Source organism: Ochotona princeps, chromosome 6, assembly GCF_030435755.1.
Source record: "Ochotona princeps isolate mOchPri1 chromosome 6, mOchPri1.hap1, whole genome shotgun sequence".
NCBI lineage: Eukaryota > Metazoa > Chordata > Mammalia > Lagomorpha > Ochotonidae > Ochotona > Ochotona princeps.
This window is the reverse complement of record NC_080837.1, coordinates 14,014,028-14,029,491: the sequence shown is the minus strand read 5'-3', so window position 1 is coordinate 14,029,491 and position 15,464 is coordinate 14,014,028. Positions and strand designations below refer to the sequence as shown.

Genomic DNA, 15,464 nt, shown 5'->3' with positions numbered 1-15,464 from the left:
GCGGGATTTGTCTTGCCAGCAGGTAAACAGGATAGGCTGGTTCCCCCGCTGCGATTGCTGGCCTATCAGATAGCCCCGTGGACCACGGGCAGAAGTGATTGGTGGAAAAACGATATAAAAGTAGCCGGTAAAAGCTGGACTCGGACGGACGGATGAAGACGGGGGACAGGACACAACTGGAGCGAATGGACAATAGAAGACTGGGGGGCGATGAGGAGACTGAGGGGCGATGAGGAGACTGGGGAATGAAGCAGAGAGTATGGGAAGAAATGTGGGAAGAAGGGTGGTGGAAAACAGGAGGAAGGGTGGTGGAAGAAGCGGGTAGGAAAGCTTAGACCAATGGGTACAGGAGCGGAGGAGAAAAGGTTTTAAACACAGCCGCTTTTGCCAGTTTTCCCCGGACCTCCAAGAGTATGACTCGCCGTTTTTAGTGTCGGCCGCTGCTGGCCGGCGGCGGCGACACACCCTCTCTGGCCTCTGGGACCCTTTGTTCTTTCAAGGGCCATTGGGACAGGTATAGGTTGCAGAGCCAGGCTGGATCCAGCTTGACAACAACCAGCTGTCAGTTTCCTGGACTTGAAGGCTCATTTTGTGACTGCATGGTCAGGGCCAGACCAAACGATTTCAGAGGTGTTCCCCGCCCCTATTTGATCAAAACTCAACCTACCTCCTGCATCCTCTTGCTCCATCTTTCCAGGTGTTATGGTGCCCTGAACTGGAAATAGCGAAATCTTATCGGGAAGAGCAGAGACAGGCTCTACTGCCGCTAGCATGGTAAAATCACAATGTCAATTACACCAGGATATGACTGTCATCCCGTAGATTAAAAATTAACAATCTCATCTCTTTATAAGCCTCCATAGCTAGTGCTCTGTTTATTTTTGTCCCTCAAGTGTATTGTCTGGGACACCCCGTGTAATGTGCATCAGCTCTTTCAAAAGCAGCACAAGTTCTCACCTCCTCCAGAAAGCCCTCAGTGATTGCCTCAGGCTTTCCCACACAAACCAGCATGGGGACCCTGCTGCCCAGTGGTGTGGTCCATGTTGTAGCATCTCCAGTTCCTGAGGTATAACATACCCTAGTGTGCTCTGCTGGGCCAGGCATGTCTAATTCTGCCTTGGCCAGACTTGGTGGGAGAGAAGCCCTTTGCTCCATAGCACCTTACCTTCCACATCCACCCAGAGAGGGACCCCTCGCCACATGATGCTGGTTGCCTGGCAACTGACATTACACATTATCAGAGTTGGGGGCCGTGGGGACAGGACAGTCCCTTAGTCTAGCATTGGGTGAACATCCCAGGCCCAGAGCAAGCCCAGGCAGGCGGTGTCCAGCCAGGACAGATACAGTCTCCTGGTCCCAGGACAACACTGTCCCCATGGCATAGAGAGGCACAGTTTCCCGTCCAGCTTTGCCTTCCACTGGCTGTGTCTGATGAGGCGCGTGTGAACAGCTTAGCTTCCCAGCAGATGGACCACACGCATGGCCATGGGCACAGGGAGGCCACTGAACCTCTCATGCCAGGAAATGCTCCTTCAGGCGAATAACTTCCTTTGCAGCCAACACCCTTGCTTCTGATCGCCAGCCTGGCAGGGCAGGCTTGGGGCATGGCAACCACACTGGCCGGTCTCAGGGCTGGGACTGCACATGTGGCGCCTTCTGCTCTTTCACTATAGAGAAGCACCTGGAAGCTTAACAGTTCAAGCTGGGCCTGGACTCTGGCCCACAGCGTGTTCTGCTGCCCGTTTCTCTCGCAGGGATTCAGCACTCAAAACACCCTTGCCCCCGGGGGCCTCTACCCCACGTCTCCCCTGGCTGCTTCTCTGCTTTCCTGAAACCTGATCAGGCATCAGGGTGGGATCCTGTGCTGCAAACACAGGAGAGCCTGTTCGTTCGCTTTGTGGCCTCGCCTCTCTCCCTATGGAAAATGCAGTGCACTGCAGCCCGCCTGGCATGAGGGCTTGGCTGATGTGTTCAGCCTGTGGCTGGGGCAGGGGTGGCCACAGCGGCCACATGCCTGCTGGATGGGACCCGGGTGTGGGACAGAGCCTGTTCCAGAGGGAGAAGTCAGCACCTGTGGGCCCTCCTGGGCTGGCAGCAGGGCCTGGCTCCCTGCCCTCTCTGTCCTCTGTACCATGAGGGACCTGGGCAGGTTGAGTTCACAGCAGTCGGTAGGGGGTTACTTCCCATACGCGGGACATTGCACATCTGCAGACACAGGATTCACAGTCTTCACCTGTGGGCTAAGGAGCCCAGCAGGGCTGAAGGCTGAGGCTTCAGGATGGGTAACAGTAGCAACCTGGGAAGACTTCCTGGAGCAGGCAACTCTGGAGCAGAGACTTCCACCATGAGCAGACAGCACTCAGATGAGGTGGGACCAGGCCCATGGTGAGGAGGATGGCTCTCAGGAGGCCCCCCACATGGCAGTAGCACTTGCATGGGTTGCTTCCAAGCATCCTTCCATGGGACAGGCAGGACATGGGCTGGACCCACAGGGCAGGGCACGTCCCTGCCTCCCCACAGCTTGTGGCTTTGTTGACCCCAGGCTGGGCCCAGGCCGTGCTCTCCTGCTCTTCCTCCCCACTCACACTCCTTGCACCCCGTTCCTTTCTCTCCCATGTCCTCCATTGCAGTTAGAAGCTCTCAGTGTGGACAGTGGTCAGGTGCCTAGAGGGGTCGGCCAGTCCCACACTGTCCCCAGTGAGGAAGGGTGCCTTCCTGCCCTTGATCACCACCAGTGTCACCATTGCCCCTCGCTATCAGCCTGGGAAGGGAGTAAGCTTAAGAATCCAGGAGAACCCCAGGCCCCTTTAGCTATGAGTTTCAGTGTTTCTGGCTACTGGGCTTTAACCTCACCTGGGGATACTTAAAATTCAAAATTCTAGGTACGATTTTGGGAGTGGCTGTTTTGCTGCACATTGTTTTATAATGTTAAGAGTCTGGACATGCGTGTTTGAGACGTAAAGTTTTACCAACGCTTTGATTGGCACTTGGCTACCTGCAGGTACCGAATCAGCTGCAGAGGGCTGTTCGCTCCAGCCTTGAAAATTCACTTGGGAGGCAGTCCTCCTGGGTCAAGCACTTGGGTTCCTGCCACCCACATATTAAGACTCTGGTCTGGCCTCAGCCTGGCCCAGTCTTGGCTGTTGTGGGCATTTGGGGAGTGCACCAGCAAACAGAACATCTCTCTCTTTGTCTTAGTCTCTCCCTGTCACTCTGCCTTTTGTCAATCAATTAGAAATAAAGTTAAGCACCCAGAGTCCTAAAGGCATCCCTTTTCAGAGCCCCGGGGGGTTGGCAGGATCCTACTGCCCCAGTGCCCTTGAGGGAGGTAGAGGTTGACCCTTGGTGGCCCCATCTCTTGCCAGGGCTGAGCACACTGAGAACCTGTGAGGGCTCCGTTTTGTTTTCTCAGCAGCCCCAGGAGGAGGCTTCCTGTTCATAGAGGCCCCTGGTCACCTCCGACATGGCAAAGGGTCCCAAGTGGGCTCCGTGGCACTGGAGACAGGTAGATCTGATGGTCCCCAAAATACGTGATGGCTTCAAAAGACAGGGGCTGAGATGCCTGAGAGGGCTCTGCCTTCTGCTACTGTGTGTGTCTGTGCGTGTTGCAGGTAGAAACTTCTCCAAGCTGTCAGGAGCTGAGCTGCAGGCACTTCACCTGACAGGAATTGGGAGTTGGGTGTGCAGCGGGCCAAGGCGTACGTTCAGGGAAGTGAAGCGTTTGCCCTGCCACCTGTCCACCTGTCCACCAGCTGTGCACTCAGCGGCCTGTGTCCTAGACGCTCAGCGAGGCTCTGGGCCTGCCAAGCAGGACATGCGCCACAGGCACCTGAGGTGGGAGGCAGACGGCAGGTGGGGTCACCTCTGGGGCAGATGCTGGTCTTCCCCTGGCTTATGCCTCACAGGTGACAGTAGAGATTTGAACCTAAAGATGCCCTGTCTCCATGCCAGAGTCACCAGGGACCCTGCCTGCCTTCTTGCCTTTCTCTCTTTAGATTTATTTATTCAGCTGAAAGATAAAGTTACAGAGAGACAGAGATATGTTCCAGCCGTTGGTTTACTCCCACATGGCTGCAACATCCAGGACTGGGACCTTCCTCTGGATCTTTCCCACGTGGGTGCAGGGGCCCATGGACTTGAGCTTTACTGCTTTCCCAGATGCATTAGCAGGGAACTGGATTGGAGGCGGCAAGCCGGGACAAGAGCCCGTGTCCAAATGGGATGCTAGCGTCACAGCTTAACCACCGATTCACACTGCTGGCCCTTGCAGGCCCAGGAGGTTGTAGACCAGGTGTGCAAGCTCTGCCTTAAGGGCCGGAAGCCAGGTCCATGTCCAGGAGGCAGTGACAGCCTGGGTTGGCGGCATCCACCAAATCGAGTGTCCAGTGATGTGGTTTCCATTGGGCTGCTTCCAGGCTGTGAGTGACTCAGTGCTCACTTCTGCTTTGCTGATGACAAAATACACGCCTGTTTGTAACCTGCAAGGTCTTTGATCTTGCTTATCACCTGAAGTAGGTACATTCACTCCCATTTGACACAGGAGCTTCTCTCCAGGCCTGCCGGGGGGGTGGGGGCGCAGAGCCTCTGCACCTCCACCTTGGCTCTTGAATTTCTTCTGAAGGGCTAAATGACCCTGCCCCCACCAGGGTCATGCAACACAGTCAGCTTTGTCCCCCCAGGGACAGTAGCTTCAGTGCCCATGGTCAGCACCAACAGGGTCTCTTGGTAAGATAAAACTCTTGGCGTGCTGCCTACAGGATGTGAAAAGTAGGGATGGGGGCGGGGGGAAGAGCAGGAAGGGGAAGCTGCCATGTAAAGATGTGTCATGGGGCCCATGCTTGAGAGGCCCAGTTTACATGTGGCTCAGCTCCCTGCATCCCCAAAGGTTTGGCCCAGCTCAACTGTGTCTGTCAACAGGCTTAGGGCCAAGCAGCAGCAATGGGCAGACCTTGCCTACTTTGGGCACCAGCTCCCTCCTAGGATGTTCCTGCTGGCCATTAGCCAGTTACCTCTGTCTGTTCACCTGTGCAAACCCTTGCAGACCCTGTTCCAGTGCCCCCTCCATGCAGCCCTGCAGAGACCCTAGGCAGAGGGTGTGTCTGCTGTGATCACCACTCTGTGCCGACCGATCTTAGGCCACAGGCCATGAAGTTGTGTCTCAGAGGGGAGAAGGGCCTTGGACCAAGGGGCTCCAATATGAGAAGAGGCTGGGCAAGGGAAGGTCATTTGAGGTCTGAGAGAAGGATCTAGAAAGCCTTGATGGAGAAAGTAGCCTTGTCAAGATGAATGCAATTAGCACCAGTTCATATTTTGCTTTGTGTGGGTTTTCACTGATTCCAAGGATGTGAGTGCCGCCTCCTCAACTGGCCTATGCGCTACTGGAGAGTGAAACCACGTCTTACTCAGACCAACTTTCTGCAGAGTCTGGAAAATCTACTCACAGATGCCCAGTAAACAAACATCGGTCAGAATGACTTCTGTCTGGGGGGAGTCGGCTCAGCTTTGTCCCTAACTGCGCCCAGCATGTGAAGCATGTGGGCGAATCTCATCTCACATGGGCTGGAGCTGGAGGAAGATTTCAGTCGTGAGTTCAAGTCTCTCAGGCACGTCCCCGGGAGCACCTGCCACAGGCCAGGGTTATATTTCAGGAAGAATGGCAATGAAATGGGCAAAGAGTATTCAGGTAGAGAAATCCCTCGAAAGAGGAATACAGAATCCAGTGATGGGAAGAATGTCAGAGCAGGTTTCTCAGAGGAGGTGATGACCAAAGTCGTGTAGGTGATGGCCAAGGTTGTAAAAGGATATGAAAGAGGGACTGGTGCAGTAGCCTAGCGGCTAAAGTCCTTGCCTTGCATGTGCCGGGATCCTGTATGGGCGCCGGTTCTAATCCCGGCAGCCCCACTTCCCATGCAGTTCCATGCTTGTGGCCTGGGAAAGCAGTCAAGCATCCTGCACATGCATGGAAGACTCAGAAGAAGGTCCTGGCTTCAGATTGGCTCAGCTCTGGTCATTGAAGCCACTTGGGGAGTGAATTATTGGATGAAAGATCTTCCTCTCTGTCTCCCCTCTCTGTGTATCTGACTTTCCAATAAAAGTAAAATAAATCTTAAAAAGAGAATCAAAACTACTTAAAAAAAAAAACAAGAATATGAAAGAGGGCCTGATTAGCCACCACCTGCAATGTAGCATCCATATGGGAACACAGGCTCCGGTCCTGGCTATTCTGCTTCTGATACAACTGCCTGCTAATGCAACCTGGCAAAGCAGCAGAAATGGCCTTCTTGGGCCCCTGCCACTCATGTGGGAGTCCAGGATAGAGTTTCAAGTTCCTGGCTTTGGCCTGGCCCAGCCTTGGCTGTGGTGGGCATTTGGGGTATGAATCAGCAGGTGGAAGATCTCTGTCTTTGTCTCCGTGTGTCTGTCTCTCTCCTGCCTCTCCCTCTTTCAAATGAATAAAAATGTCTTTGAAAATTAAATCTTACAAGATCAGAAAAAGAAAGAATATGAAGGAGGGCTTTGGAGTCCAGCTGTGAACAATTCTGAAAGCCGGATGAGAATGCGGGCAGCAGGTCTTTGCAGGCACTGCACCGCAACCAAAGCAGAGCAGAATATCTGAGAACACAGCATACCTGGCTCCGCTCAGCCTTGCCTTCTTTCTGAAGGCACTCTTCTGTTGCATCGCAGGGGAACAGAGTGTAGACTGAGAGTGGGAGTATCCCTGGATGGAGAGGAGGCCCAGAGCAGGGGTGACCAACATCTGAGAGGGGCAGGGACCCAGAAAAGAGAGCCTTGGGAGAAGACCTCCCCGGCTTCTGTTAAAGCTTCGCTGGGACCTGGGCTGACTCAGATATGTCTTTTAAGGACTAGCCATTGAGGGCAGAAGTTTCAGAGCTTGCCCTCCGGGGTTGGGATGTGGTGGGGTCTCTGCCCTTCCCAAGTGGGGAAGTCTTAGTGAATACCCTGGGATTTGATGAGACTGGAGAAATTCTGTACTCCAAAGAAAAGACCGCTGTGTCACGAGCAAGGGCAAAATCAGGTTCGACCTGTGCTAGCCACCACCCAAACCCTGTGGTAAGATCTGCATGAGGTCACTAACTGCCTCACAGAGCAAAATGCAGCCTCCCTTAATGTATGGCAGCATGGTCTAGTCTCTACAACAGATTACCCACACTATGCAGCAAAGAATAACAAGTCACTGTGCAAAGAATCATGTTGCTGATAACCATGAGATAAAACAGCCACTAGAAGCAGACCAGAGAGGATCCAGACATCTGAGTGAACCAATAAAGTATGATCAATGTTCAAGAAAAAAATGGTAAAAGATGGAGTGAGGGGATAGACAGAGAAACTATAGAAAGAATCAAAAGGAAAGCCAGGAACTAAAAAATACAATTACATAATAGAGTATATGGGGTGGGTTTAGCTGCACACTGGATACAACAGAAAGCAGTGTTAGTGACCTTTAAGGTAGATTAATAAAAGAACCTGGTGTGAGATATACTAAGGGAGAAATGGAATAAAACAAAAAGGGGGTATATGGAGAACAGGATAAGATAATGTAGCACCCACTCAGTTGGAGTCTGAAGAGGAAAAGGAGATCAGAAAATGAGACAAAAGATAAATAACTTTCCAAATCTGATGAAAAATATCAACTACAGCTTTTAAGAAGCTTAGGAAACCCCAGGAAGAACAAATACAAACAAAAGGACACTTCATTACATCATAGCCGAACTACTCGCACTGGACAAGCAGGAATCCCCCCCCCCCACACACACACGACCTCCAAAACAATCATGATAAAGGGCAGGTTTCTGGTGCCACTGGGGTGTGCGGTGCTGGAACGCCTAGCTTTGTGTCCTAATTCTGGCTTCCTTCCTGCTAATGAGCAAGTGATGGCTCCAATAGCTGGGTCTGTGCCAGCCATGGGAGACTTGGTTTGAGAGCCTGACTCCTGGACACTAGGAAAACGTCTGTCTCTGCTTCTAAAATGAATAAATAACTATTAAAAAGAATAATGATAAAGCCACAGGTTAATGTCTCAACAGAAACTAGAAGTCCAGAAAACAGAAGAATGGCTGAAAGAAAAACTGCCAGTCTAGTATTGAGGGTGCTACTAAAAAAAAATAAAGATGGCAAAAAGATTACCAAAACCAAAAGGACTATGGTAAGAATATCTGCACTACCAGTAATACTAAAGAGAGCTCTTTGGCTGGAGAAAACTTAACTTGAATGAAAACATGGAAGATTTCTATGACAATATGAAGACCACCATAAAGGGTAACTCTCTGGGTAAGCAGACATAACTAATGATGGTTTACAGCAGCCACAATAATGCCTTATGGAACTTGCAGCAGATGTGAAGGTAAGATGTACCACAAAACTGAGACAAAGACTAGGACAGGCAACTGTAATCAAACTATGACAAAGCTCTAGTGTTACCCAGGAAATGGCAAAAGTACTCATTTAAAGTGGATTCTAATAAAACAAGAATATATAAGACCAGTAAAAGAGTACCAATAAAAGCTAACAGCATAGAAGAAAAATATTCAAAAGAAGTTCAGAAAAGAGAAATACAGGGGCATAGAAATAGGTGAGACAAACGGAATCCACATGATGGAATTCAGTCCAGCTCTCAGCCATTACACTGAGGGTAACGAGTCAGTTAAAAGGAAGGGGTTTCTAGACCAGATTAAAAACAGCACACACTATTTACAAAAGACATGCTTTAGATTCAAGAACATGGAAAAGCTGAAACTAAAAGCATGGAAAAAGAGAATCCCCACTTTGGCAAAAAGATGGCTGATGTGGCAATAATAACACAAGACGAAGTAGATTAAAATGCCAGAAACATTAAGGAAGAAGAATAGCTTATCATGTTAAATGGATTAATTTTTTTAAAATGGATTAATTTAATAGGATAGATAACAGTCAAAAATTTGCGATTGTCTAAATAACATAGCTTCAAAATATATAAAGCAAAAACTGACAGCATTGAAAGGGAAGATGAGGCAAAATGTCAAAGATGGCTAGAGAATTTCATATGAAAGAAGAAAACAGGTAAGTATGTGGATGATTTCAATATCACAAACTTTATTAACACATGCATATATAAAAATTAATTATAGACATGCAGTCTTTTCAAATGTACTTAGAGTTTACTGAGATCAGGCTCAGCAAGATGGCGCAATGGCTTAAATCCTCACCTTGGCAGCAAAAGGAGCCTGGTTTTTATCCCGGCTCCTGTCCCTGCTTGTGGCCTAGGAAAGCAGCAGAGGATGGCCTTGGGACCCTGTGCCCTCATGGGAGACACGGAAGAAGCTCCTGGCTCCTGGTTTCAAATCGGCTCAGCTCCAGCTATGGTGGCCACTTGGGGAGTAAGTTAGTGGATGGAGGAGTTTTCTGTCTGTCTCTGCTTCTCTCTATAAATCTGTCTTTCCAAAAAAAAAAATAATAAATAATTCTTAAAAAATTAATACACCTTTAGCAAGCTTGATCAAGAACAAGAAAGACAAGGCAAAGTACCAATGAGAGAAACAAAAAAGACAACAGGAAGTTAACAGGCATCATAACTCGTTAACAGAATCTAACAATGGACAAATAGTTTCCGAAACACAAATTGCTAAAATGAACCTAAGCAGCAACAGGATTTCTGAATAGTCCATTATCTTCAAGAAGTTGAATCTGTAACTGCAATTCTTCCCAAAAGAAAGCTCCAATGCTTTACTGGCAGGTTTTTCTAAATATTTAAGGAAACAGAATACAAATCACATGTTATTCTAAAGAATAGAAAAGTGGATAACACTTTCCAATATTCCTGAAAAACATGGATCATTTAAAAATATTTTCATTTTGTCTGAAAGAGAGAGAGAAATGGTCTGTCCCCTGGGTTCAGTCCACAGATGCCCACAGCAGCTGGGGTCGAGCCAGGAGCTCCCTCCTGGGCAGCACAGGCACCAGGCATCACAGGAAGCTGGGAGTGGAGGTGGAGCCGCTCCTAGACCCTAGACACTCCGGCTGGGATGTGGATATCCCTAGCTGCATTTTAACCACTGCACCAAACGCCTGCCTGCAACATATTTGATGAGATCTGAACAACTGTCACATAAAAACCCAATGGGGATATTAGAAAAAAACAAACTTTATAGACCAATATAATTCATAAAGTAAAATAAAAACAGATATCGCAGAGAAACAAAATCCCTAAGCACACATGGTGACCATGTGGGGCTTATCCCAGGAATGCAAAATTGGTTTAATACCAAAAGCACTCGTCCATCCATCCATCCATGAAATTAACCACATTAACAGAATAAATAAGGACCACAGAATCATTTCAACTGTTGCAGAGAAAGGATCTGATAAAATTCAATCCTGTTCACGATTAAGGGAGAAAATCCCAGAAGATTAAACAGTAGAACACTTCTTCCATCTGAACGTACCTAAAACAAATGAATAAACCATAGCCAACATCTTATCTAACTATGTGATATTATATTCATGACCTGAACAAATGTTCTAAAAATTTCATTTCTTCCTAAACTTGTATATGAACTCAAAACAACATCAACCAAAATTTCAACTCATTTTACTGGGGGAAAATTCTCAAGCTGATTCTGAAATTCACATGGGAAGAACCTAGTGTCATGAAAAGCACCTTGTCAACAAAAACCAAACATGAGGACATCTCCCTGCATGAGCTGAAGACCGGGGGACTATAATGATCCAAATAGCTTTTTGTTGGTGACAGATTAGATATCTAGATGAACGGAATAGAACAGTATTAAGAAATAGTCCTACCTATATATGATCAATAAAAATGAGTTCATTTTCCCATTAGAAGACACAAAGATGTCAGTAGTGGCTTCATTCAAAAATAGCCCCACATGAAAACAAGCCAAATAACCATCAATAGTAGGATTGAATAAATAAATAAAGATACATTAATTCTCTAGAGTATTACACAATTGTGAATGTGTGACACACAAAACATTCTTGAAGATACCATGTTGAGTAAAAGCAGTCAAATACAGTGAGTCCCACCTGGTAGAATATCATCCAGGCAAAGTTCTAAGCAGATGAAACCCACCATGGTGAGAGGGGTTGGTGCACACTCACAGGGTCGCGTTCCAGGCACTGCACACGTGTGCAGGCATAAGCAGAGGCTTGCAGCATTATACACTCAAGTTACTTTACTGATGCAAGTCATCCTTTCATAGGAAGATAATATGATACTCCTTTTCTAAAAAGTAGGAGAGAAAAGGAAGCAAGCAAAAAAGAAGACCTGGGGGAGAATTACTCAAATTGGGCAGCTGGAGTGGGTGGGGAAGGTAGGAGGAGGGAGAGCTGGAAACCGCAGCAGGCACAGCAGGCACAGCAGGCAGCGGGCAGACCGGGAGAAGGTGGCTGAGAGCAGGGCCCACTCCCACTGCTGTCATCATTTTCCGGGGTTTATTATTCATAAGGTCCTTCTCAAAGTGGAACCTGCCACCAAAGTGGAGGCTTGGCACCTGCCACTTCAGCTGTGGGGGGTGGGGTGGGGTGCACTCCTGGGTGAGTGATCTCCTGTCTCCATGGCCACATAACCTTGGTTAATATGCTAAAAGAGCCCAGTCACTGACTGGCATGCATGAGCTGATCATACAATAAAGTGTACTGTGATTATAAAATGGGGAGGTATGTCATTTCCTTCTCTTTGCTGCCCCTGGTTGGAGGCGTCCTGGGTCTTTCTAACACCAACACTCCCAACTCTCACCTCACCACCTCAGCCTCGCGCTCTTTGCTTCTGCCTCAGCCTCACTAAGCTCTACTGTCCATCCCTTAGGGTGGGGAGACACCCCAAAAACTCCCCTCATGGGCAGGAGTAGAGGCACTGTTCCTAGTTGAGGAGACACAGGTCTCTGAGGGGCACAGCAAGGGGCCAAGGATGAGTCCCCAGAAGCCTAGCACTTGCACTGTCACGTAACCTGTTCCAGTTTCACAGATGGGAAGACAGGGCCAGACCCTGAACTCTCGGGGTGCACAGCTGGGACAGGGTGAAATCACTGGAAACGGAGTGGCAGGCAGTGGGGGTAGGATAGGGCGTTGGCGCCTGGGAGAGGAATGCGTAGGAGGTGGTCACACAGGGGGCAAGGTGTAGCCAGCACTGGGAATGGGCCTCACTCACCACTTCTGGTCGCCGATGTCATGCTGCTGCACCGTGTAGCCAAAGAAGGCACTCCTGGAGCCTGCGATGATCCGGGGCTTCTTGGTGTCCATGTTGAAGGAGTCTGTGAACCCTGGGGCAGGGGCAGAAGCAGAGGAGAGGCTGGAGTCAGGCCAAGGAGAGAGAGGTAGTGACCACACTTGCAGGAAGGACAGTAGCTCCTCTGAGGAGCATAACACAGTTGACATGGTCTGTGCTGGGGAGACCCTACAGTCTGATGGGAGAGGCCTCCTAGGGAGAGCCCATAGACTGATAGGGGAGGCACAAAAAACTATTGGTAGGAAGATGTGGTTTCCGTCCCACTAAGTTCCCAGCCCCACTCCCAGCTCCAATCCTGCTTCTTCCAGCTTCTGTTGGTCTCCTATTCGTTCCTTCCTCTCTCTCTCCTCTTTCTCTCCTTCCTCCCTCCTCTCATGTCTGCCTGATAAAGAGTCAGAAAACTGGTTTCCCACGGCCTTGCCCAAGCCTGGGACTGCTGGCTGACCTCTTTCTTCTGAACCCATCTGCCAGACTCTGTCTGGCTGTAACTGACTGTCACATCACTGGGGCAGCTAAGGATAAAGCAGAGAGAAGTTCCATCATCCTTTAGCCCTGCCATCCCACACCCACCCAATCCTCCCTGATGGGCTATGTCACATAAGCCCTGGCCCCCTGATTGGCTAAGTCACATGTCAATGAACCGATTCTTCCAGTGGAAGCCTGTATGTGATTGGTCCACACCTCCCCACTCCCAGAACTCATGCGGAGGTTCGAGTCCACCATCAAGGTGTTCGCAGTGGCCACGGGGACATGTGCAGATCCTAGGGATGCACTCAGGATTGGAGTCAGTGGGCCAGGACCACTGAAGCCTGGATCAGCTCTTGCAAGGGGTGATGATTTGCGATTCTGGGGATTGGACTGATTCCTGTGAAGTGGTTGCTCAAGCCAAGTGACACTTGATGTTTGGCCTCTTCTGCATGGGCCTCCACTGGCCACTCTCGCATATCCTCTTGCCACAAAGATGCTATCAGCCAGCCCCGAGGCCCTCATTCATAGGAAACCAAGCAGATCCCAGCACCACATGGTTGGGCTTCTAGAATCATTCAGACTCATGTGTTTTGTTATAGTAACAGAAAATGCACCAAGATAACCACATTGGGCTTCTCTGCGTCCTCACGCCTGCCACCCTCTACCCTCACAGGGCCTGGCGGGAAGGAGCCAGCATAGCCTGCCCTTGGCCAATGCACTTGGTACAGCAGAACCCTGTGACTGCTTCTTCCCCACAGGCACATGTTGGGGTGTGCCTAGCACTGGTCCCCATCCAGACACACCTCTGTTTTGCTGTTACCACTGACAGGACCACCAGACATGGGACCCTAGATACGTAAGGGGTGGGATCCTGGCAGGAGCTTTGAGATAAGTGAAGTCCAGCAACAGAGAAGCACTGACACTCCTGGGGAACATTTCAGCTGTAGGCATGCTGCCAATTGGTCTGCATGACAACCCCAGTCAGGACAGCTGAAGCTGCCCACCCCCCAGGCCCCAGAGCATGGCCCATGGGGTGGGGAGTAGATTTGGCAGGTGAGGTTTCTTACATGCTTCTTGTCTGCAAGGTCAAGGGTGAGGCCCTGGACACGCACTCAAGCAGTCTACAGAAGCCAAGCTTGATTATGCCTCTTGAATTATCCAGCAAATAGACACAGTCCTGACAGGCCTATCCACAGAGGTGCAACTGGAAGACTTGCCAGTAGGGACGTTTGTTGTTACCTCACTTACCCATGCAACCATCAGTGCTGCCAGGAGCACTAAATTAGGAAAGATGGTCTGGGCTCAGTGGACAGTAGTGTGGCAGATGAGCAGCACTTGCTGGGCAGGGGAGCAGGAGGGGAACAGGGCAGCAAGCAGCACGGAGCTGCCAACCCTTGTCTTCCACATTAGCTTGGTGCGATGACCCCAGAGAGGAATGGGGGAATGAGCCCATTGGCTCCTTCATGTTTTGCTTACCAATCCCATTCCCTGAATGGGCAGAGGACTCTGCTCAAGTGAGCCCAGGGAGTGCAGAACACAGCCCTGGCCAGGGAGGGAAGGACCGCAGTGTTGCCTGTGCCAGGATCATACACAGAACAGGCAAAGATATGGAGCTGAGGTTGCAGAGACGACAGCTGGCTCTGAAGATGTATGAGAAGGAACACAAATGCAAGTGCATGCATACATGACACACACACACACACATTTGCACGCACATGCATGCACTTGAATACCTTTGCACAGGCAATGCACGGTTCCTTCTTTTTATCCAACTTCCTGGCACCCCCTGGAGGCTAGGCTCACTTCTGCTTGCTTGGGACCCTGATGTGGGTGGTGGTACTGCAGAACCTATTCTGGCTTCCAGGCAGTTCCAAGCACCCACTGAATCCCGGCCTTCAGAGGGGTGAGGGTCAGTGAAGTGTCCCCGGGTCCTTTGCTGCCTGGTGCCTCTGGCGGTCTTGTGCAGTCTCAGCCAGACGGACACCCACCTCCAGACCCTCAGCTCTGTGCCCTCCTTCTGTCTGTCTCCACCCAACACAGCCAAAGTCCAAGTTCTCCTGTGAGATCCTTAGCTGACTACACGGCATTGCTGCTCCCAGCTGCTGTCCTATCCCACCTCTCCCATTGCCCTTGGGAGCGACCATGTACTCCTGCTAGCTGCTAGTCCCATTCTTTGCTCAGCTTCCATGCCCTGGCTGTCCTCTCCACCCGCCATGGCCTTCCTCCTGCTGCCTCCCTCCTGCCACCAGGTTTCTCTTTTGATGACATGCTTTCCACTCCCAGAACACCCCCTTCCTCTGCCATGGGGTTCCCGCTGGAAGGGGAGACAGGTGAGAAAGTGGACTCCCTTGTGCTTCTCCCTGTAGTGGCTAAATGAGGTGCCCTCTGGCTAGGACTGGCCCTGCCTCCTCTGTACCCATCCCTCGCCTTCAACTCTCTGGGCAGGGATCAAACAGCTGGCCACAAGGAAGAGACATTAAGTTACAAAGTGTTGGTTTCCTTCCTCCAGATGTCACCAAGGTGCATCTAACTTAACACAACAAGCCAGATAAATGCATTTCCTAAACACCAGGTCCAGTTCCCCTCCTTGCCCTACCCCGCCCCCTGCCAGATCACCTGACCTCTCTTTCTCACTCAGGGAATGGGCTCTTGGCAGGGATTTATGACCCTCACACGGGCCAGGTGCAGCGAAGTTGTTGCTGATGGGAATCAATGGCAATGATGAGTCCTGTTGATGACAGCAGGAGGTGGGCAT

At 50.1% G+C, this 15,464-nt stretch overlaps 1 protein-coding gene across 1 annotated transcript in view; it reads right to left on the bottom strand.

Annotated features, from left to right (window-relative positions):
* ITGA11 (integrin subunit alpha 11) overlaps nt 1-15,464 on the bottom strand; it is a 90,170-nt gene that overhangs the window by 58,387 nt on the left and 16,319 nt on the right. Inside the window, exon 2 of the mRNA XM_004577948.2 lies at nt 12,164-12,275. Within this exon, the coding sequence (XP_004578005.2) occupies nt 12,164-12,275 (112 nt within the window). The remainder of the gene's footprint in view (nt 1-12,163; nt 12,276-15,464) is intronic.